At 42.8% G+C, this 23,152-nt stretch overlaps 1 protein-coding gene across 5 annotated transcripts in view; it reads right to left on the reverse strand.

The window, feature by feature from the left end:
- Window positions 1-23,152, reverse strand: part of PRKAG2 (protein kinase AMP-activated non-catalytic subunit gamma 2) — a 240,642-nt gene that overhangs the window by 6,576 nt on the left and 210,914 nt on the right. For all 5 annotated transcript variants that reach the window (XM_044424712.1, XM_044424714.1, XM_044424713.1 and 2 more), the window contains 6 exons: window positions 21,608-21,653; window positions 20,164-20,218; window positions 19,302-19,428; window positions 17,735-17,900; window positions 6,267-6,304; window positions 4,640-4,786 (listed from right to left, as the gene is read on the reverse strand). In XM_044424712.1, the coding sequence (XP_044280647.1) occupies window positions 4,640-4,786; window positions 6,267-6,304; window positions 17,735-17,900; window positions 19,302-19,428; window positions 20,164-20,218; window positions 21,608-21,653 (579 nt within the window). The remainder of the gene's footprint in view (window positions 1-4,639; window positions 4,787-6,266; window positions 6,305-17,734; window positions 17,901-19,301; window positions 19,429-20,163; window positions 20,219-21,607; window positions 21,654-23,152) is intronic.

Here is a 23,152-nt window from a genome sequence, read left to right on the forward strand (position 1 = left end):
AATAAGAGAAGGTGGGGACAATATATGTAAGAGTTGTCTCCTGCAGAGGAGACAAAAAGGATGACAAGCTTCTTCTAAGAGAAATCCTATGAGGAAGAACCTGCAGTATCAGAAAGTGAAGTGAAAGCTGCTCTGAAAGCATTTGGAAGGATAAAACAAATCAGGGTAGAAAAGCTACCCACAGAACTATTCCAAGCTATACGTCCTAACAAGAATATGTCACCAAATATGGACAACAAAACAATGGCCCACAAATTGGAAAAGTTTAATATACATTCCATCCCCCCCCAAAAAGGAAAGGCTAAGTATTAGTGCAGTGACTATATGGAATGAGAAACTCCTGCTGTTCAAAACAGATTCTGAAAAGGAAGAGGCACTGAATATCATATTGCAAAAATATGTTAGCTACTGGAGTGTACCAAAAATTTTGAGAAGATGATCAGTATATTTTATGGACAATAGGAAAGCTTTTGACTGTGTGGACTGTGAGAAACTATGGATGGTTCTGAACGAATTGGGAGTGCCTCAGCAATAGATTGTCCTGATGCTTAACTTGCATCCTGGACAAGCAGCTACTGATATGGCAGAAAATGCAGAAACAGAAAGGGTTCCTACAGGCACAGGCATCAGACAAAGGTGTATTCCCCCCCCCCCCGTATGTTCCATCTATTTATAAAACATATCTTAATGAAAACTGGATTAGGATCAGAGGAAGAAGAAATTGGTGAAAATACATCTGTCATGTGTTACTTGGAGGGCAATTTATCAGAGGAAGAGGGAGACAACCAGCATGATGAGTACCAGCCAGACAGAGTCCAGCATGGACACTGAGTCTGCAGCCAACAGCCTTTCGTTAGACCACCAACCTGGGCTCTCCTGGGCTATCTCTGGATTTCCTCAAGGGTAGGAAGCAGAGCAGGAGGGAACATGTCCCATGGAAAGGAGAAAGATTATATGTAGGCAAAAGGCAGACTGTACGGCTTCCCTTAAAAGCTACTAGCTGACCTAGTTAGCCAGCTGTGCTGAGTTAAAGTCAGCTCTAAATTAATTTGTTCAGGTGCAGTCTGCTCTTTTTTGTTTTTGCAGACAACGGATGCCTCAGTGCTTGTTGGACTTTTTGGATTAAACAGATTTGCTGATGTTTGGCTATCTCCTTGAGCCATTCTTTCAGACACCCATGCCTGACCAAGATGCTCAATACAATAAACTCATATGGCCTTGACTCCTGGGTATCCCACCTGACTAATTACTCCCTGTGAAGGTACTATTGCCTGGCCTTGGCACCTGCAGGTTCAAGAGCAGGAAAACACCAATAATTTAAGATATGTAGATTACATCATATTAGTGGAAGAAAACAGAAGTGAATTGAAAAGCAAAAAAGGAAAGTTGAAAGACAGGACTGCAGCTGAACATAAAACAAAATCATGACTACAGAAGAACACAAGACTTTAAGGTGAGCCGCCCCGAGGCTTCGGCGAATGGGGCGGCATAAAAATGTTTTAATAAATAAATAAATAAGGTCAACAATGAAGAAATCTGCAAAGAGTATGTTCAGTTACAAAGATGATGATGGTAGAAGAAAGTGCTTCCCCCTAACTTGACCCATTTCATACAGCTAGGGGGGAAAAACTTGAGTTTTTATGGGTCATATCTGACAGTTTAGCTTACAGGTTCCAATAAAATCCTCTTCTCTGATAACTTAAGAGAAAATTTCTACTCTTAACTTTGGCTGCAAGGTGATTTGGCTTTCTCTAATCAAGAGACTGTACTACCCCTGAAGAACTGTTTTATTCTGTCAATATGACAGAATACAAAATATATACAATATTTTGAGAGCACAGTTGAATTATCCAGTACATGCTCATCCGGCAAAGGAACTCTTCCTTATTAAATATGAGAGGACATACAAAAGGTTTTTATTTCTCATCACCTTTCAACTAGTGTGGAAAAACATTCTTTAGAAGATGTGCTAGCCAAACCCATGTTTCTGTGATATGCCACTGTAAACAATTTGTTAAACTAAAAAAGGCACAATTCTCACACAGTCACCAACAGTCTGCCTAAATTAATCTTTCATATACACTAGTTTAAAATAACTTTTAAACCCCTACCTCCCACACTGCTTAATTTTCAGCAGAATTTGTGTGTTCACAAGTAGCAATCACAGTCTCAATTCAAGGGTTGGCCACCCTGCTTTGTTTTGCCTCTGTAGTAGGACACCATGAAGTTCAGTTACGGTATTATTATTTAAACAAGGTATTATTTAGGGCATTAGACCATCAGCAAGCGAACTGTGCTTTCGCTGAGTCCAGTCATACTTCTCTGTGATCCCATCAATATGACCTTAAATATCCTCTCACCTCTTCCACCAAGGAAGATAAGGACTGGAGACATTTCCTGAAATTACTTTGATTTATCCTGTCTTTTGTAAGGTTAATTAAAAAGTCACCTAGCTATTTCTCTTAACTTTGGTTTTAGATCCAGACCTCTAACCAATCATAGTAATCACAGTTCCCCTCTGATAAAAACAGGATGGCCTGGGTGGGGTTCAAACATGACTTTTTCAGTTTTATATATAAGCTGAAGGCTTCTGAGAATCTCGCTGTGAATGCAAGAGCATTAAGCAACTTGTTCTTTGATTGTAACTGGCTGTGAGGTGTTTTTAATAAACCAACACCTCAGTTTTCAGGTTTTATTGCAGTGTTGTCACTTTGCGATAAATAAGTGGGTTTTGGGTTGCAGTTTGGGCACTTGGTCTCTAAAAGGTTCACCATCACTGGGTTAGGGTGAGAAAAATGAGGTGTCCTGGTATGATTTTCATGGCTGGAATGTGTTTAGAAGGGGCAGAAATGATGAGCTGTGCAGAAAAAGCTGCTCAGGGAAGGCTGTTTCAAAAGTCCAACAGAAGAGAGTCAGGCACGATATTGTAGCATTATGGTTCTCAACACAGCCTTAGTTTTCCAGTCACCTTGGTATATTAAGTTGTTCAGAGAGCAAAGGCCCACCAACTGGAAGACTTGGGTCAATCTTTACATAAAGCCCCAATCTTCTCCCACAGAAAGTTTATATCTGGCAATGGCAGTGCAGTAGTTTGCAGATTTAAGGTCAAGCACTGTAGACAAGCAAATGTGTCTCCCCACCAAGTCAAAATAACTTCCTTCCCTGTCTACAGGGGCAGCATGAGAACTGTGTGACTGACCCTGAGACGATTTCACAGTGATAGAATTTGGTGTTGGAGGGGTAAAAAGAAAAGCTGTGTTCTTTTCTTGTAATTCGTTCATAAAATCCATGTTTTTTCAGTGTTATCAATGATTTGCAGGACTGTTATATTGTCTGGGCAGTGCTGGAAGAAAAGAAAACACTACCAGAATTGAACATTCCAACATGATAATGTCAAGGCCTGGATCCTCCATCGTTGGTACTGATCATTAGCTATGCAGGCCAAGGGAGTGAGCCATACAGTCTGTCTGTCTTCTGAAGGTGAAACCATGTCTCTGCTCCTGGCACTGTTATCTGCTGAAGCAACAGATGGAACCATAGGAGTAAGACCCAGCTGCACCAGACCAACCCAGTGTCAGGAGGCCTGTTCCACTGGTGATTAGAGTCAGAACAACAAGAAGGCAATGGCCTAACCTCTAAAGCAGTAGACAAAGCAATAGTAGTCACTTTTGACAAGGAAGGTAACTGCATATCCACTGCAAAGCAAGGAAGATGTACAACCTGTAGGGCTCTCTTCCAGAGGAAAGCCCTTTATTTCTCAGGACTTCTTCCCTGGATCTTTTCATGAAAGCCTGACAATGTGGGCAAAAATCAAATATATGTCTCTCCAGCAAAGAAGGCAGAGTGAGTTGGTGGAAGCTTGTTGTCATAGTGCACAAACTTCCAAAAAGGCACCTTCAAGGCCATATACTTCTCAGGTGAGAGATGTCATCGCAGATTACCAGAAGTAGAAGAAACACTCAGTGGCCTTAGCAAAAGATACAGAACTTTCTCTTGAAAAGACAGTGCTTACTACAAGGGAACCACACGGTAGTTGAAGAAGAACGGAGGGAATGAGCAGTATTCCACTAATGATATGTGGTGGGAGTGGGTTCTCACCAAAAATTCCTCAACTATAAAACCCTCCTGAATTAAGGCTCCTCTCAGGCACAGATCTCATATATGGGATGCACACCAACCATGAAGAACAACCATAATTTTCCATTACACATGAATCTGGACTATCTGTAGGGGCAAGGCAACTTTCCAGCGCTGGGAACAATCACTCAAATTGTCAGCAGCCACACTGCAGGAACATACCCAAAATATTAAATTTGCTGAAAATACATACTTGAAGTTCTCTTTGAAGGAGTGATTCAGAGGATCATTTTCTAAGCAAAACAATTGTTTTTGTTCTATTAATTCTTGTGTATAATTAAGAAATCTGTCAGTCTTTAAAAGTTAGGGTGAAGGAACCATACAGTATAGTAGATCTTTGTACCTTCTGCAAAATTATGGTTGGATAAAGATTTAAATGTACCTTCTAATACATTCTGAAAATCTTATACCATCACCAAGTGGGTCCCTTATGAATTTATGTTGACTGGAAATTTGGCTAGAAAACTGGCTCTTATATGTATTGTGGTCCAAGAAAACTCACCTCGGCTTTAACTATCCGATCCACAATGGTCTCCAGCGTTTCCAGCTTACTGCATTTCACTACACCTTCAAAATACTGAGAGCGGTGTTGGAGAGCTTGTGTCACTGTGATATCTAAATTATTATAAGTTTTTTCAGCAGCAAGATTCTGAAAAAAAGCAGTCACATAAGGCTTGATTCCAATTCTTATAAACACACAATGTTTACATTTATTCCATTAGATCAGAAGTGTGATTTTTGTTATGGCTTTAATGAATGGCTTTCATCAACAAAAAATAGTCCTTCACCTGTTAAAGGGGCAATTCATGTTTATATGTATATGCAGAAGTGATGTTACAAACATTTGTAAAATTAAGACAAACCTGCATCTGATCTCCTAATCATGATTCGGAGAGCAGGAAGCATTATATCTGGTCTAAGTCATGGAGCACTGCAGACTGTTGTCATATATTGATTGTTACCAGCTCCTTTCTACTCTAAGACCAGGTTCAGAAGAGCCACATAATTCGCAAGTGCCACATTACATATGCAATCCCTGCTCAGGATTTGGCAAGCTTTGAGTAAACTTAAAACTGCCCAATGATTATGCAAGGGTTGTTTAACCCTGGCTGGATTCACGTGACAGCACAACTCCTTAAGCAGAGGTAGCATATTCAAAATGATGGCTGCCTGCATCCTGCATGCATTGCGGTCTCATGATAACCCACATACACGAATCCCTCCACTGAAAAACTCTGGTTACAGAAGGCCAAGTGGAGATGCAAGCAGGTGATGCAAGCTGTGGTCTAGACAAGAGAAGGAAAATACACACCAAGTCGGTATTGCCTCATTGACAATGTGGACTGCAGCTTAGAGGACCTGCAAAGCAGGCTCTCAACTGAGTGCTGACAAGGTCTCCTACTCCCAGCACTTGTATCTTAAGGAATCACATGAGCTTGCCCATGTATCGCTAATGAGTGAAATGTGCATGCTGAAACAAATGGGTGACTGAAGTCATTTTTTCTTCCCACCACTAGACTGTTTTGGCAACACTTCCCTAGATAATATACCCAAACAGCCTGCTACTCTAAGGGTCCATCCCATGCAAAGGGCACTATAACATATGAAACACCATGCAATCTGTGAACTAGATGGACCTTTGGTCTGATGTAGCATGGCTCTTATGTTTTTATGCTCTTAAATAAGAGCATGCCCTAGTTAAGGCAATACTAAAGTGGGCAGAGTGGTGGGAGACATGGGGGATGATCAAAATAATCCTATAACATCCCATGGATCAGTGAAGGGTTGTTTCCCCCTCCAGAAAACAATGCTTCCTGGGTCCAGATAACAAGATGCATCCAGACTGTCATGATAGAAATTGCACTTTATAAGCATTAGAAACAAATTAAACTGTGGTGCCTTATTTTGATCAAGTGAACCACCCCAGAGATAGTGAGTAAGCTTTCAGGAAAGTTATTTTCATACTAAATAAGCCCAGGGTTCCCTAAACTACAATTTGAAAACCACTTCAAGGCTAAGTAATTATGACATCTGAGCCAAAATTTACCAAACAGAAAAACAGAAATATTTATATTATCAAACAGCATCACAGAAATATTTAACAAAATACATAAAATAATAATACTTACTATTACATCAAATTTGGAATAAATATCTACAACTTTTCCTAAAAAATGGAAAACAAGAAATTTTTATAATGTGTCAGTAAATAACTGACAAAGCAAATACAAAGTTTATACAGTTTCAGTTATGTTGCATTCTAATAAAAATTAAATATTGTTTTCATTATAATAGGTACTGTCATACTAGGTATGGCCTGCTGGATTGCCTCTGAAATCAGCCAGATAGTGAAGTACAATCAAGTTCAGGATAGGTAGGATGATCTGATCTGATTCTTAAACCTTAGTTATTAGGAATTCTCAAGAAGTATTTTAGGTTCTCCACCACTGTAAATTTAGCAGCATTAGCACACATGCTAATTAGCACAATTCTTTTCTTGGTCTGATTTTCTATTACTTTTGTCTCATAAATGAATCAAGCGGCAGATTTTCTTGCAAGGTCAAGCAAAGTATTTTCATGTGTACACAGTGAATTTCATGTTATATAAGATGGCCTCACTGCTCTCCATCTCCTACCTGTTTCGACCATATTAGTCTGTTTTAAGGCTGCAACTGGCTTAACTGTGGAAGGTGTCTATTGTGCCAGAGACTGTGAGGTTTGCTATATTTTACTAGGACTCTTATTTCCCACAAAGCAAATAGCCCCACTGGCTACTTTTTTGTGGCATGGCATGAATATGAAGGTTAATGAAAATGTCTGTTAGGTCAAACAATGATGGCAATTTTCTTGGTAGTGGAAGAGAGAACTCTCTTGCTTGCATGGCTTTGTAGATGAAAGGAGGTAAAATGCCAAGAGAATACTGTGAACTGGCAAATAATAAGCTCATGAATATACAAAGACCAAGTTGAAAATAAAACTTTTGAACCATTGAGTATGTATTGTTTTAATCTGGGTTGAGGCCTAGTTGTGGAACAGAAATAGTTTTAGAGGATGAACCCCACTGGAAGTTAGACAGGGGAACAGATCCTTGCTGGTTCTCTAAGAAGCATTTACTACCCTGTCCATTGCATCCTTATGCAATGCTTGGCTTGTATGGGACTTAAAGCACTGTTTTGCATATGTTCCAATCTTATCTGGCTGAGCACCAGCAAATGGTGGTGCTGAAGGACTCTTGTTCAACACCGTAAGATTTCTCAAGGCTCTGCTTGTCTCCTATGCCTTTTAATACCCACGTGAAGCTATTTTTTGGAAAGGCCATCTGTAATTCTGGGCTTGGATCCTAACCTTATCCTAGGTGCAGAACTTGGCATTTGTCCCTATTAAATTCCATGCTGTTGTTTTCACCCCAGCGCTCCAACCTATCCAGATCAATTTGAATTTTGTTTCTGTCTTCCAGGGTATTAGCTATCCCACCCAATCTTGTGTTATCTGCAGTAGTACTACTTCCTGGTTTGGGTAAAACTGGGATATGAGTTCAGCTAAAAACAAACAATTGGGTTAAAGAATGACTTTATGCTTACAAATGTAAGGAAAGGTGGTTTATGTCAAAGGGCACAAAGCTCTGAAGCCCTATGAATGAACACAAGGGCAACTCCACAGCTGATGTAGTTAAGGAGACATGGGTCTATAGTGGCAATATAGTTTGATGTGTTTGGCAGTTAACTGAGAGAGCAAAACTGAAAGGCCCCACAGAGGAGTGGGGGCCATAGCTGGTGGTATAAGTTAGTGAGGCCTTTAAGAAACTTCTACCATCTAAGGGAATACTCCAGACTGAGAGTGAGGTGAAGAAAGAGATCTGGCTAAACCATTTTTGTGAGTCAAAAAATGGCAAGACCAGACAAGGGGACCTTACATTGGAAGGGGGGAGGGTCGCCCAGCATGAATCTGGGGAACAAACTTGACCTGGGGTGGATTGCCATATGAAAACAGACATTTCTAAGATTTAAGGTAGTGAAACATTCTTCCTGGTAAAGGAGGGAAAGTATGGCAAAAATACCTTAAAATTGTGGAGGTATATGGAGCTGCTGATGTTGGGAAGGCCCAATATAAGGCAAAGGTTTTCTTCCCTTTGGGGGATAGTAAGGTATCTTGAAAAGAAACCTCATGCCTTTAGAGTGAGGGGCATCTTATATATCACATCCACACACAGAAGAGTAGCAATTTCTTTCTTGGATACTGATGTAGGGTGAATGGAACAAAAGATCCCTAGCAGGGTAAAAGCAGGTTGCTTACCTGTAACTGATGTTCTTCGAGTGGCCATCTGTGCATCACACATATGGGTGCTGTGCCTGCGCAGTGCTTTTGGCAGGAAGATTGATAGCTAACTTTTTTTGGGAGGGAAGCTCCGCTCCCCCTCCCCCCCATAGCCTATATAGAGCGGAGCGTCCGCCATTTTGTTCAGTCTTTGAAGACCAAACATTCGCCCCCATGTGGAAAAAAGGAGTCCCTACTAAGATGATATCAGCACTGTGAATGAAAACGGTTCGGTACCGATGAAAATGTTTCCATTCACCGACACCGAGCAGGGCCGGCAGGTGGGTTATGTGACTGCACAGATGGCCACTTGAAGAACATCAGTTACAGGTAAGCAACCTGCTTTTCTTCGTCATGGCCTCTGTGCATCACACATATGGGTAGATTAGCAAGCTTACCCTTATTGGAGGAGGGGAGGTGTTGTTAACGAAGAATAGACGAAAGAACGGCTCTGCCAAAGGAGCAGTCTTGTATTGCATGAACATCCAGCCGAGAATGCTTAGTGAATGTACATGGAGTAGCCCAAGTGGCAGCTCTGCAGACATCGTCAATTGGAACTCCCAACGCGAAGGCAGAAGAAGCAGCAACAGCTCTAGTAGAATGACCCCTTGGAATTGTAGGTAAGTCAATCCTGGACAGCTGATAGAATAGAGTAATTGTATGAACTATCCACTTAGAGGGTCTTTGAGTGGTAATTGGAAGACCCTGATTCTGTTCCAAGTATTTGACAAAGAGCTTGTTGGAACGTCGGATAGACTCGGTCCTCAATCTGTAGAAGGCCAGGCAGTGCCATACTTCGAGAGTATGTAAAGATCTCTCGAGCAGATTCGTTGGGGACAGAAAGAATGCGGGTAAGACAATGTCCTGTCCCATGTGAAAGGAGGTAGTCACCTTGGGAACAAAGGATGGATCCATTCGCAAGACAACTTTCTCCCTGTGGAAATTTAAATATGGAGGATCGACCCGCAGAGCACAGAGCTCACTAGCTCTTCAAGCTGATGTTACTGCTACCAGGAATGCCATCTTCCAGGAAACAAGATGCAGATCGATGGTCGCCAAGGGTTCAAAAGGAGCTCTTGTAAGCGCCTGTAAGACCACGGAAAGACTCCATGTAGGCATCACCGGTCTGACCGTCGGGTTAAGGTTATAAAGTCCCTTGAGGAATCTCTTTATAAGTGGTTGAGAGAAAATGGATGAACCTCGAACTGTGCCATGGTAATAGGAAATTGCTGCCACGTGAACTTTTATAGAAGACGGCTTCAGTCCAGAATGGTGAAGTTCTAATAGGAATTGAAGGATTTGATGTATAGATGCTGAGAGTGGAAGGAATGCACAAGACTCGGCAAAGGTAGAAAAGCATTGCCACTTAGCTGCATATGACTTCCGTGTTGACGGCTTTAACGCAGAATCAAGAGTGTGCTGAATGTCTGGATGAAAAATTGTCGAATCCGACTGAACGTTCGTTGGATCCGATGACTCAGGAAAGACGAATGGATTCAAAGCGTGTAGCAATGTGTCGGATCCGGGGACAGGATCCAAATCACGTGTAGATGCTGTCGGTACAGTTGACACTGACTCGGATTCTCCAGGCTGTCAATTTCAATGACGTTAAATCTGGATAGCAAATCGTGCCTTCTCGCTGGGTAATGAGATACGGAATGAGTGAAAGATGAAGATATTCTTCTTGAGAGATGTGAAGAAGTGTAGAAAACCAGGCTTGGTGCGGCCACCAAGGGGTGATCAGCAGTCCTGTGGCCCCGTCGTGAATTATCTTCAATATCACTCTCATAATGAGGGGGATCGGAGGGAAAGCGTAAATTTTCCGATTGTTCCAAGGGATCATAAAGGCATCCCCTAATGATCCGTGTCCGATTCCCACTCTTGAGCAAAAAGTCTCGCATACCCTGTTCTGTTGGGTGGCGAATAAGTCTATTTCTGCAAAATCCCAGTGATAGAAAAGGTGGTTGCATGTCTGGGGGTCTAGTTCCCATTCGTGAGATGCGGACATGTGTCTGCTCAGAAGATCGGCTTCCACATTGTCCATACTCGCAAGGTGTACTGCCAAGAGAGTAATGTCTCTCGGGATGCACCATTCCCAGATTTGCATCGATAGTTGGTGACTTTGTCCCTCCTTGTTTGTTCAGATAAAAGACTGTGGTGATGTTGTCTGAGGTTATCTGAACTACTCGGTCCCGAAGAATGTCCTCGAACTAGCGTAGAGCCTTGAATACAGCCAGGAGTACTAGGAAATTGATATGATTCCTGGATTCTTGTTGATTCCATACGCCCTGAGTCTGTAGGTCGGAGCACACTGCTCCCCATCCCAGCAGGAATGCATTGGTACCGAGAGATATCGAAGGGCATCGGGGCCGGAAAGGCACCCCCACATTTAGATTGGTCAAAATTGTCCACCACAGTAAAGAGTGAAGGACAGAAGATGGGATCCAAAGTAATTTCATCGGAATGTTGCTTTGTGGCCGGAACACTTTGTTGAAAAAGAGTTGGAGAGGACGGAGATGAAGTCTGGCATGTGGGACAACGGCAACTGACGCAGCCATATGTCCCAAGAGTCTCTGTATGGACCGGGCAGGAACGGTCCTGTCTCATAGGATCGAATGGATGTGCTGAGCAAGAGCTTGCTGTCGGTCCTGTGGGAGGAATGCTCTTGCCATCACAGAGTCTAGGCGAGCTCCAATGAACATGATAATTTGTGTAGGAACAAGAGAAGATTTCTCGTTGTTAATACGAAGTCCAAGATTTTGCAGTAGGGAATAGGTTGTCTGTATCGCAGCAATAAGTCCTTGTCTGGTTTGGGAGACTAGCAACCAATCGTCAAGATAAGGGTAAATCTGGACTTCTCGCAGTCGTAGAAACGCAGACAGGAGCCATACACTTTGTAAAAACGCTAGGTGCAGTAACCAGTCCAAATGGTAGCACCGTGAATTTGTATACTTCAGACGCAACAGCAAAATGGAGGAAACGCCTATGACACAGATGGATTGAAATGTGGAAATAGGCGTCCCTCAAGTCCAATGAGGCAAACCAGTCCTCTCTCCTCAGCAACGGTAAGATATTTTGAAGGGTGGTCATCCTGAATTTTTGTGGGGTGATGAACTTATTGACACCCCTTAAGTCAAGTATAGGTCAAAGACCACCGTCCCGCATCGGAACTGTAAAATATCTCAAGCAGAATCCATGAAATCCTTCCGTTTGAGCTAACTGACGAATCGCTCCTTTACGAAGAAGCTGTTGAACTTCGCCAATCAGTACCGGCGAGGCTGGGGTGAACCGAATCGGGCCCGAAGAAGGAATGATGTCGAATTCTATTCAGTATCCGTGCTGGATGAGTGATAACACCCACCGATCAGATGTGATGGACTCCCAATGGGGAGTCGGCCTTTCAGCCGGTCCCCAAATGAGGGGTGGGTGGGTTATGGAGGAGAGGAATGGTTGGCCCCTCCTGTCAACGTCACCTCCTGTCAGCGTCGAAGTGACAACAGGCTTGTTGGTAGCGCTGTGGTGATGACGGCGGCGCTGTTGCTGTTGTTGTTGGCATGGAGGTTGCTGCCTCTGTTGGTATGACTGACGGTACGATGGACGGGTCCAACAGCACTTACATCGAGCTTGTGGTTGAAGTTCCATCCGCCGAGCCGTCATCCTGGTTTTGTGTATCTTTTTGAGTTTGTGGTCAGTTTTCGCATGAAAAAGACCGGATCCGTCAAAGGGCATTTCCTCTATGTGTCTTTTTGTCTCATCCGGAAAATTGCAGTTGCATAGCCACGCATGCCTACGGAGGGAGACGGCACCGACCAGGGCCCTAGAGTCTGTGTCCATGTGATGATGGGCAGTGGACAATTGCTGGACCGTGACCTGCATAGACTCTTTAATTAAAACTTTCACGAGGTCGCCTTGGTTGCCTGGGAGAGTTGAAACAACGTTGTTGAGGCGTTGCATAATGAAATACTGGTATCGAGCCAGTGTCACCTCATAGTTCGAAATCCTCACGCCGAGTCCAGAAACAGCACAGACCTGGCGGGCTAGGGAGTCGATTTTCCTGCCCTCTTTGTCTTGGGGCATGGTGTGTCCCCTGAATTCCCTGCCCTGGGAGGATTCAACCATGACTGAGTTTGGTCTTGGATGACGGAGAACAAACGGGATGTCCTCCTCCCGAACCCGGTACATGGATTCGAACCTTCTCGAAGTCAGTTGTGGATGGCTAGGCAGGTCCCACGGCTGCACCATAGCTTGCCGCAAGGTGGTGATGAGCGGCAAGACTATCGATGCCGATTGTTTCCTGCAAATGACATCATAAAATTTGTCGGTGCTTGGGCCAGGTTGTGGTATGGCATCAATTTCCAACGACTAGACCAGCTGCAACATCAGTTCCCCGAAGGAGATGTAGGATTCATCAGGGGACCCAGGACTCTGGAAAGTCACGACATCCGGTGATGTGGAGTCCACGTCAGAGCCATCAGAATGAACCCCACAGTATGGGGGCACAGAGGAAGAAGACTCCGCTGGTGACATGGACCTGCTGCTCTCCCTGGTTGGCATCGCAGAGGCACGTCTCGGGATTGAGGATGTCGGACGGTCCTGAGGAGGTGGAGGAGAGGAGTAACCCCTAGGGGCCAGACAGTGTCCGACGGAGTGGTAGTCCCCTCATCCATGGTGAAAAGAAGAGTGAGGATGGTACCACTCGCCAGATCTCCTCTCAGACAATCTACTTCTGCGGCTTCCAGGAGGAGACATCCCCGTCACAGCATCCAGTCCGGCTGAGGGCATAGGCATGGGGGACCTAGCCCTAGGAGGGGAATCCCTAATCTCCCCGTTGGAAATGGACTCCCTAAGTGGAGCATAGATGGACTCCAATGCTGGTTCCACAACTTGATGAGGGGACCCGGGGGGGGCGTGACCTTCATAGCTTCCTGGCGCGTCGGGCCCCGTGGTGTAGGTACCGCGACAACCGTCAGGACCGAGAGGGCCGACGAATCTGAGTCTCGGTGCTTAGAGCGCTCTGGCTCCTTAGGCTTCCGAGGAGGCTTTCCCGCCTTATCCTTCTTAGGTTCTTTGCGCTCAGACGGCTTATCGGAGCCGCTGTGCTTCCGCTTCTCACTTTTCTTCCTTGGTGTGGAAGCAGGCTGATCGCCCAGAGCAGACACAGCTTCATCAGAAGGGCATGAGGGTGGAGCCTTGGAGGAGGAAGCCAGCACAGCAGGCGGGGGCGGACGGGTAGCCGTAGCCACAGTCGGAGCAGGGTGGGAGACTAGTGGGTCCGATTGTAGGAGTGCACGGTCCCACAGAAGTCTCCTGAGACGGTTCCCCCGATTCTTCCTGGCCTGTTTTGAGAAGGCCAGGCAGTGCGAGCATTTGTTTGTCCTATGCCCTTCCCCCAAGCAGAGGAGGCATAGGTCATGCGGGTCCGCAGGGGACATTTTAGACCTGCATTCCACGCACTTGCGGAAGGCCGCTCGTTGCGCCATCGTTAGAAAGGAAAAAGAGCAGATAGTGCAGAGGGTAAGAATATATTTTTGGTGTTTTTTTTTTTAGAAGAGAAAAGAGAGAGAATGAAGGAATAACAAGAGAATAACAAGAGAACAACAAGAACTATCGAAAGGGGTTTGTAACTTGGGGAAGAACAAACGGACTGGTTAGATAAGCGAGGGACAGTCAAAGCGAGAGCGAAAGCGGCACGAGGCACAATGAACGGCGGTCGCAAAGACTGAACAAAATGGCAGACGCTCCGCTCTATATAGGCTATGGGAGGGAGGGGGAGCGGAGCTTCCCGCCAAAAAACCCGTTAGCTATCAATCTTCCAGCCAAAGGCACTGCGCAGGCACAGCACCCGTATGTGTGATGCACAGAGGCCACGATGAAGAATTCACTGAATTTTATACAATACCCTTCATTAATGGTGCCACTTGTCTGATGTGCTGTGCTCCCAGACATGGAGGAAAGGTGTCTGTCTCTTGTGGGAAAGAGCAATTTGGCAAGAAGTTCTTCTGTGATATAGTCAAAGACTCTGCTTGTTTTGGTTGGCATTGTTCCCATGGTTAGGAGGGCAGTATTTAATCATCTGTCTAGAGTTGAGAGAGGAGTAAAAGGATTCTTTTGGTGTTCTGATAGAGGCCAATTTGTACTGCTGGCATTGTGCTATTTGGCAATGCCAGTATCAGTGGGATTGAGGGAACTGTTTTATACATGAATGGGGTGTTATTTCCTTTTACAAGCTGATGCCTTGCTATTTTGGACTCAGTCAAGCCTATCATCCATCCCCATCAAAAAGAGGTCTTCTATGCTCATCTTTGCCTCCTGGTGTAGATATGATGTACAGAGCCATGCATGCCTCTTAGGGAAATGGCTGCTGCCATAGGCTTTAATTCACAAGCCACAATATGCTGTATAGGATTAATCTACTGACTTGCTAGTTTGTGACCCTCAACCTGAAAGATCATGATGAGGTTCTTGGTGTCTTCAGGGAAGTGGATGAACAGAGGAGCCACCTTGTCCCATAGGAATTGTTAGTAGGCCAACATACAGCTTGGTAACTGGCCATCTGCAGGGATAGAAAAGTTGTTGTTTTTTAAACAACCAATAGTGTTGAGGTTTTGGCCCTTCATGTCCATGGGTGATCAATATGTCTTATGCTTAAACCTTGTTTCAGATGCATCCACAATGATGGAATTAGGCACAGGAATGAGAAGTCATGCATTCCATTCCATTCCAAAGGACCAAGCAGTCATGCATGTAAACTCTGAAAAGATTTTCAGTTTTGGGAGACATAGGTAGGAGAGTGGAGGCTTCTGTTCATAACTGTTTTAAGGCAAGGATCAGTGTTGTTAGCAATGATGTCAATATCGGTAAAGTCATGTCAGCCTGAACCATATAAAACACTTGGTGTTAGTGAGAAGAGCTGGTGGTAGCTTGAGCTATAGGCTGAGACATTTGGCCATCCTCAGGATCTGTTCAATATAGGGTCTGATGATATCAGACAGGCATAAGGGATTCAGATCCTTGACTGTGCTGTCCACTAAGTACAGTCACGGCAGAAGTGAGGATAAGGAAGAAGACTAAGTGTAGTAACTCTCTTGTGCTGATGAAGGTTCATTAATCAATGCTGGAGTGTGCACAGCTTGAGCAGTCGATGGAAGCTGGGAAGGAGGGATTGAGTAAGGGGCACTGTGCATGAAGATATCCAAGGAGAGGCAGGGGTCTGTTGTAGTGGGACCAGTAGGTAATGCAGCAGGAGATTTCAGAGACCATGTGTGATAGAGTATGGTGGGTGATTTGGGGCTGGGGGAGTGTTCTGGTTTGGAATCAAACTTGATTTGACAAGACATCTTTGCCTTCTTTGTTTTTGTTCCTGGAACCTCAGCAGTTTCAACTGCTTTTTTATGCTTTGTACTGACCATGAGAGGCCAACCTCACACTGCTGCTCTAGAAAGACAAATGAAAGTGTCAGTACTGGCCTTCTGGGGGCTACTGAGGAGCTGGCTGGGTAGCCACTTTCTCCATATGAATGCTGGGGAAGAGAGCACACAAGAGAGAAAGAAAGCTCTGCAAAGTGCTTCAGTGGCAAGCAAAAAGGAAAAAGGAGAAGAGGTTAGAATAAATACTGCCATCAGGGGAACATTTCAAACTGCTGTCTGTAGCTGCAGCAGAAAAGAAAGAAAGGAGACATGGGTGAGAGCCATACCTGGGGCAGAAGATGGCGTGTGGCTCCTGCCAGAAGCTCTGCTTAGCTCTAAAATGTTACCAACTCTATTCTGTGTAGGTACATAAAACCCACATGTGCATCACAGAGACCACAAAGAAGAACCATCCATGCCACTTCCTGCTTAGACTACAGCAGCACGCTCTAGGTATTCTGGTGGAACTCTCCCCTTAAGCAGGTTATATTGGGCCCTTCTTTGTTTAGTTTTAGGTGAGGTGTTAACACCCTTTTTGTTCCACATGGTTTCCAGAGTGATTTAAAGAAAACTCTGTTTAGTTTTTAAAGGATTTTTCTCCTGTTTTTAATTTTACTGATAGCTTAAAACTTTTCAATAGCTTATAGTTTTGTATCTCAGAAATAATTGTGTAAAGTATTACTAACTTTGTAATTAGATTCAATCCTATCCCAAAGGTTCAGGGCACATTAACAGTAGCTTATGCATGGCAAGAGAAGTCCCAGAAAGAATATAGTAATACTAGTACCAATACCAATACACGCCGGGGAAGGGATAGAGAGTGAAGGCAAAGGGGAAAACTGGAAAGAACAACCACCTAACTTCAGATCGAAACAATATTAACATTGTCTGTAAACTCCAGTGTGAAATTGGTGACTGTTTACCACCAATACTACAAAAATGATGTTTCAGCAGTATGTGAGCGAATACATTTTTAACAAATGTGCAGACCAATCCCTTGTCTAACTACACAGACATAAGTCTTAAGTTCAATAGGATTTATTTCCAAATAAGTGTGTGTAAAATACACAGATTTAATTGCCATTCTATTAATGCTTATAAATAGAACAGGATTGGGTTGTTAGGACAGGGAGAGATACTAGTGCAGCTTATCAGGATACACAGTGAGCTTTCAGCATGAACAATTCCAGCATAAAAAGTCATTCATGGGATAACATTTTTTTTATTCAAAAAATGGAATTGCCTACTACAACCCATGTTCTTCTAAGCATTATCTGAGTATTAAGGTGGTGAGAGAGATAAAAAAGTAAAATTACCAGGAGTCACTGTTGCAAATCGGAAGTACTCACTGGCAGAGCATGTGCTCCGCATGCAGACGTTTCCAGGCTTGATCCCTGATATCTCTACACAGGGCCAGAAAAAGCCCTGCCTGAAATCCTAGAGCTAGTGCCAGTCAATGCTGGCAATACTGCACTACATGGTCCAGTGGTCTGACTCAGTACAAGGCAGCTTTGAGTGTTTCTAAGAGTAATGCTGCCACACTGATACATGACAGAAAACAGCAGCATCAAGCTTTTAAGACTAGTTCTCACAGGGTCTGATGAGGGTTTGGTTATAGAAAAAAGGATACATGCAGATGTGCCTTCAAGTTTTAAAAGCTAATGAGGAAGAAAACTATTTTGCCATACCACAGTCTGCTAGCATAGTTGTTAATTCAGATAAATGATGAATAAATGATGACCATGTTCAAGAAGCCTTCTTCTCCTTTGACTTTTCTCAAATACTTGGGTTCCCAGCATTTAGTACTCACAACTGAACCATGAGCAAAATAAGTGCTCGTTATTCATACAATAGCATTTCTATTTTTTAATACACACCTGACTCATCCACAACAGGTAGTGCCGATATCCTTCTATCTACAAATATATTCAAGGCTTTAATGATAGGAGTGTCTGGATGAATAAAGGCGATATTATGGTATGTTCCTATCCCAAGCTCATCCAGATTTTTCTTCATAAAGGCAGGCTTTGGCATTTCTGACACCTAGAAGAATCAAAGACCACTTGTTTGGAAGGCATATTTTACATCTGTAAAGCTACACAATCTATACAAGAAACATACGAGCCTAAGATATTTGTTCTGAGTTTGCATGAAAGAGAAGCTGTGGTTTAGTCAAAGAAGAAAGTAGCATTTATCCTACCCTGCCACATGAAAGGGAAGAGTGGGAGGAATGGCAAATTATGTGCTCTGTGCCCATCAGGAGAGTGCCTATAGCACTGCTGGACAGGTAAGAGCATCCAAGTGGGTGAGCACCTGGATGAGAGACATTTTGGAGATTTGCTACAGCAGGAGAGTGGAGCTGCCAGGGCTCTCCAGAACAGCTGCCTGGCATGGCAGCTCAGGAACAGATACTCCAGAGAAGCTCCCCTACCCATGACCACCCATGGCAAATGACACAGGGGACAGCAACCAGCAGGACTCTCTAGTGCAGGAACCTGCCCTCTGGCTTGTCCTGTGGATCCTCTCAAGATCATCAAGAAAATGGGGTCTCTCTTCAGAGCTACATCAGCGACAAAAAGTGTCTGGTTTGGCTCTTTGAAAAGCTGGACAGGCCCAAATGCCTGGCTGTGAGGGATCCTTTCCTTATACCCAAGCATGCGAGAGGATGTCACTGGACATCACATATATTGCGGACCTGCAGGGACACCGTTCCCTCAACACCTGGCTCTGAAGGACCCCAGCAGAACTAGGCATTATGATCTGGCTGGCTCTCTGAAGGGCCATGAGGGCCACTTCTTATAGTCTACATGGCTCTTCAGAGAGCAGCTGTAACAGCAGCAGTGGTGGAAATGCAAATATGTGTATGAGATACAGCAGGGAATGAGAAAAAGACGTTGTGGGGAGACGTGGTTTGCAGCAGGGTAGGGACTGGGGAGGTGTGGAGCATGGGGAGACAAGGCATCTGGAGAAGACATGGTGGGGCGAGAGGGGCAGATACAGCATCTGGGGGGCAGACACAGCAGGTCACTGGTGAGTGACGGGGAGACTAGTGGAGGCAGGCATGTGCTTTCCTCCCTCAAGTGGCCCTGATGTCAGTCATTCCCCATACCTCACACAAACAAGGTGCTTTTAAGTGGGATCTGTAAAAGCAGCTGGATTCCTTTTCAGGGAATACCTGATTGCACAACTCGACTAATTAAAGCACTTTCTGCACAGTTACTATAGATGTGCACACTGCAATATGAAGTATACATTATTAGTTACCATCTACATGAAGAGAGACAATGAGAGTGCTTTTGGCTCTTCAACACACCTATTTCTGTATGAACAAAATTAATTTTGAAAGAAGAGAAGCTGAGATTATGTCAATATAACTGTTCATAAACAGATGTTATATAACATTTGGTTATTGTAAGCAATAGTACAAAATATTAATTTACTTACAAAAAGCTGGAGAAACTTGAGTATTCTTTTATGGGTAAGTATATAAAGTGCATTTCCACTCACAGGGTCAATAACTGGCAATCTGTGTATTTTGTTTTTGATCAATGAATATACAGCATCAAAAAGGCTGCAGAGAAAGTTATTGCAACTATTAGTATATTTTACTTTGATATCCAAGAAGTTCTTCATGCCACACTTCCTGAAAGATTCACAGGGCCAAACTGTTGAAGACTGAAATCCTATGCACGCTTTAACAGGAAAAAAACCCTATAGCTTTCATCATGCCTTAGCCAGCCATTTCACAGTTAGAAAATACTTCATTATTAACATTGTATAAAAACCTGATGGATAAACCAAAGTAGGAAAGTGCTAAGAGAGAGGAAAACACATTTTGATATTTGGAGGGAAAGGGAGATGAAAATGTTATTTTTTACAGTGACCTGACGATTCAAATGCAAACTAAAACTAATGGACGACAGCATCACAAAAAGCTTTCTTGTTATATGACAATATGAGTCAAAGGGTTATACACAGAATGGATTGTTAATGATGACCAAACAAGCTTTGTGTATAAGCTGTACTAACAAGTCATCAATAGATAAAAGCAACACATGTACAATGAAGCAGGAATGGTAGAAAAGAAAATACACGGTGCTCATGCACTTAATATTTCTTGTGTGATCAAGAAACGGCATTTAGTTTTGAAAAAGTTACTCTAACAGAAGCTATAAAGTTTCCCATGAGGCTCTAACAACAACTTTTAACCTAGGTGCCATCAGTTTTAAGTTGTCTCTTACAGAAATATGGATACATTAATACAATTTACATCAAAACAAGTAAAAAACAGAAAAGCACAACTTGCCTTGCATCTGGCGAAATATTCACTAAAGGCTTAAAGGTTTCTTGTAAATAAAGTTCTGTATAATTAAAAAACAAAGTCAATGTTTCATAAAACCAAACACAGCACCATCATCACCAGAACCACTAATATTTAATAAAAATGAGTCTCTCTTCTGTAGGGAAATGGACATCCCTTGACATTTTAATGCCAAAATGGTTAAACAGTCACAAGGAAAGAAGGGAAAAGAACTGGTTTCAACCATGTTACCTTGCCTTGAGCACTGCTTGTGAAAGTGACACTAGAGGCAGCTGCATTTTTAAAAATGGCCAGGTTTGGGAGAGTGACCACCAGAGGTCAGTATAATCATGCACATGGCCGCCATGAATAGTGCAGTCTGCCAAGCTTATAACAGGATTATTTTAGAGAAGTATTTCAAGTTACTGAAATAAACAGAATCAAAAGCCACCATTGTCTTAAAATGGGTCATAAAATGAACTTCCAACATTTTCTATGCTTCATAACACGCAGTAAGGACACATCTTCATAACTGAACATTTTAGAAGTTTCATCTAATAATCGTTCCCCAAGGCATGACCTGCTAAGGAGGGAGGGAAAGGAAAGACAATGCACACTCTTGTATGCCTTAATCTAAGCAGTACTAATCTCTTCAGAATTCAGAGATTTTGTTTTGTGAAATACAACCAACAAATTTCAGTGAAATTTCCTCCTAGAAATACAGTTGGCATTTTCTGCTTTTCTAAAGTTTAACTGTTCATCTACTTTGAATACATCTTCATCACTTTTATCATTCTGTGCCTCTTTTTTATTACTGTCATGCTGAAAAAGGTGAACAACATCAAGAACTTTCATTAACAGAGACAGATCCAAAGACAGCATTTTCCATGGCAGTTATCTTTTCTCATTGACTGCAAGGACTTGTGTTTTTCACTGGAGAGAGACATTGCATCAAAAGTAGAAGAATATAATGATTAAGAGGGAACAAAGGATTAAGTGGAAATAACACTCACACTTATAAAACTTCTTTACAGGTTCAGCATGCAATTAGATGAAGAATAAACTTCTTTTCACACAAGTTTCCTCCAGGAAAGCTTCTTTAAATCTACAGAGAGTGATCCATAAAACTCTGAACTGCTGCACCAATGTGACCTTTTCCAGCACCAATGCAGGTAGCTGAACCCCCCACAAACCCCATCAACTACCCCAGTACTGCTAAAAGTGGCTAAGTAGTCTCAATTCCCAACCTGGAACAAGATGTCCCAGTGTCTGCTGTTCTGAAGTATGAGCAATAGAAACAGCTTCCCACAGTCACATCAATCAGCTAGCAGATCCCAGAATATCTGGGATCTCCGGCTAAGGGAGCAAGAAGGGCAATAGCATAACAGAGTGCTGCACAACAGGTTTTGTGGATCACGTTCTTACTAAGCAATATGTAAAGTGTCCTTACCCCTCCAGGTTTCAATTTTGTGTTCCTCCAATTCATAGATTTGTACCTGCAAAAGGAAAAGAGAGACAAAAGCTCTCATCTTTAGCACATATATTTAAAATACCAAATGAAATAAAGGGAATCTGTCTTCAAGTAAAAATGTTTAGATCGCAGATCAGGGTTAGCAAGTGTTATCTATTGCAATGTGTGAGATTTTAAAATGTAGTTAAAGAAGCTGCCAAAATGGAAATGAAAGCAAAGCCCCAGATACAGACCCCCCCCCCAATACCTCAGGCTCTAGATTCCATTTAAAACAAAAACCAAAATCATTTATTTTTCCCCTGCAGGGAACCCAAGGGAGCTCACATAACCTGCCTCTCCCTTTTATCCTTACAACTCCATGAGTGACTTGTCCAAAGTCATCCAGTGAGCCTCATGGCTAAGTGGGGAATTGAACCCAAGTCTCTTGAGTCCAAGTGCAATGTTAACCATTATACTACACTGGCTCTCAACACTACACTCCATTCCAATCTGAATCATTTACACATGCTATGTTGCAAAGATGTTACATTCAATATGAATAAAACTGAAAGGAAAAAAGAAAACATGTTGTCCTTAGGTTATAAATATTCGGGTTATGAACAAGCTATACTTATGAACACCTGGACTGTCATAAACCCTACATGACTATCTCTAGCAAAAAGCCATGAATTGCAGGAACTATGGAACTATGTGATGCATTAGATGACGCATCATCATCAGTGGCTGTGTAGATATAGAATATTTCCCTAGAAATATTCATGGCTTTTTGCTAGAGATATTCATCTAGGGACCTAGATATTCTCTAGGGATCTACTTGACACACCTGGCAACATGTGTCTCAGTGGCTGTGTAGTTCCCTACAGATAGTCATGGAAACCCATTTCCTTAGACCAAATGTTTCACCTGAAACTTCAGCTATAGACTGTAAACTAACAAGTGAACTGGAAGACATTCCAAATTCCTACTCCATTCTTCTGATGTATCAGATTGATTTGCCAATAGCAAATATTTATAATCATGGTTCGTGGGTCTATAAAACTAATCTGCCTCAATAAATATCGAGGAGACTCTGAAGCCATAAAACCTGTAAGATCAAACCTAGATACCTCCAAATGTTGCAATCGTGTGTACTGCTACCTCACCACTGCAGGTAAATCGTATTTGGCAGGCAAATAAAACATGACAAGAATTCTTCCTCTTATCTCACTAGGTGATCCAAAGCAAAAATCAACTTGTCGAGCCAAGTATAGCACATTTTTAAACTGATTTTGAAATCTGGATTTGGCCAATTAGCATGCAAGACTAGGAAAAAAAACCTGTAACTGGTATGCTATTCACCACACATCTCATCCCTTAGAAGGAGGAGAAACCCTATCCATTTTACTATGCCCAGAACCAAATGTCATCTATTTAAAAAGAGGATCCAGACTACAGGATTCAAAAAATGACCATGGAGTAAAATTATCCTGAGTGGAAAAGATTAAAATTTAGTACAGGTTAGTAAATATGCTGGATGATAGATAT

This window comes from Varanus komodoensis, unplaced genomic scaffold (genome assembly GCF_004798865.1).
Source record: "Varanus komodoensis strain SLA01 unplaced genomic scaffold, ASM479886v1 scaffold15, whole genome shotgun sequence".
NCBI lineage: Eukaryota > Metazoa > Chordata > Lepidosauria > Squamata > Varanidae > Varanus > Varanus komodoensis.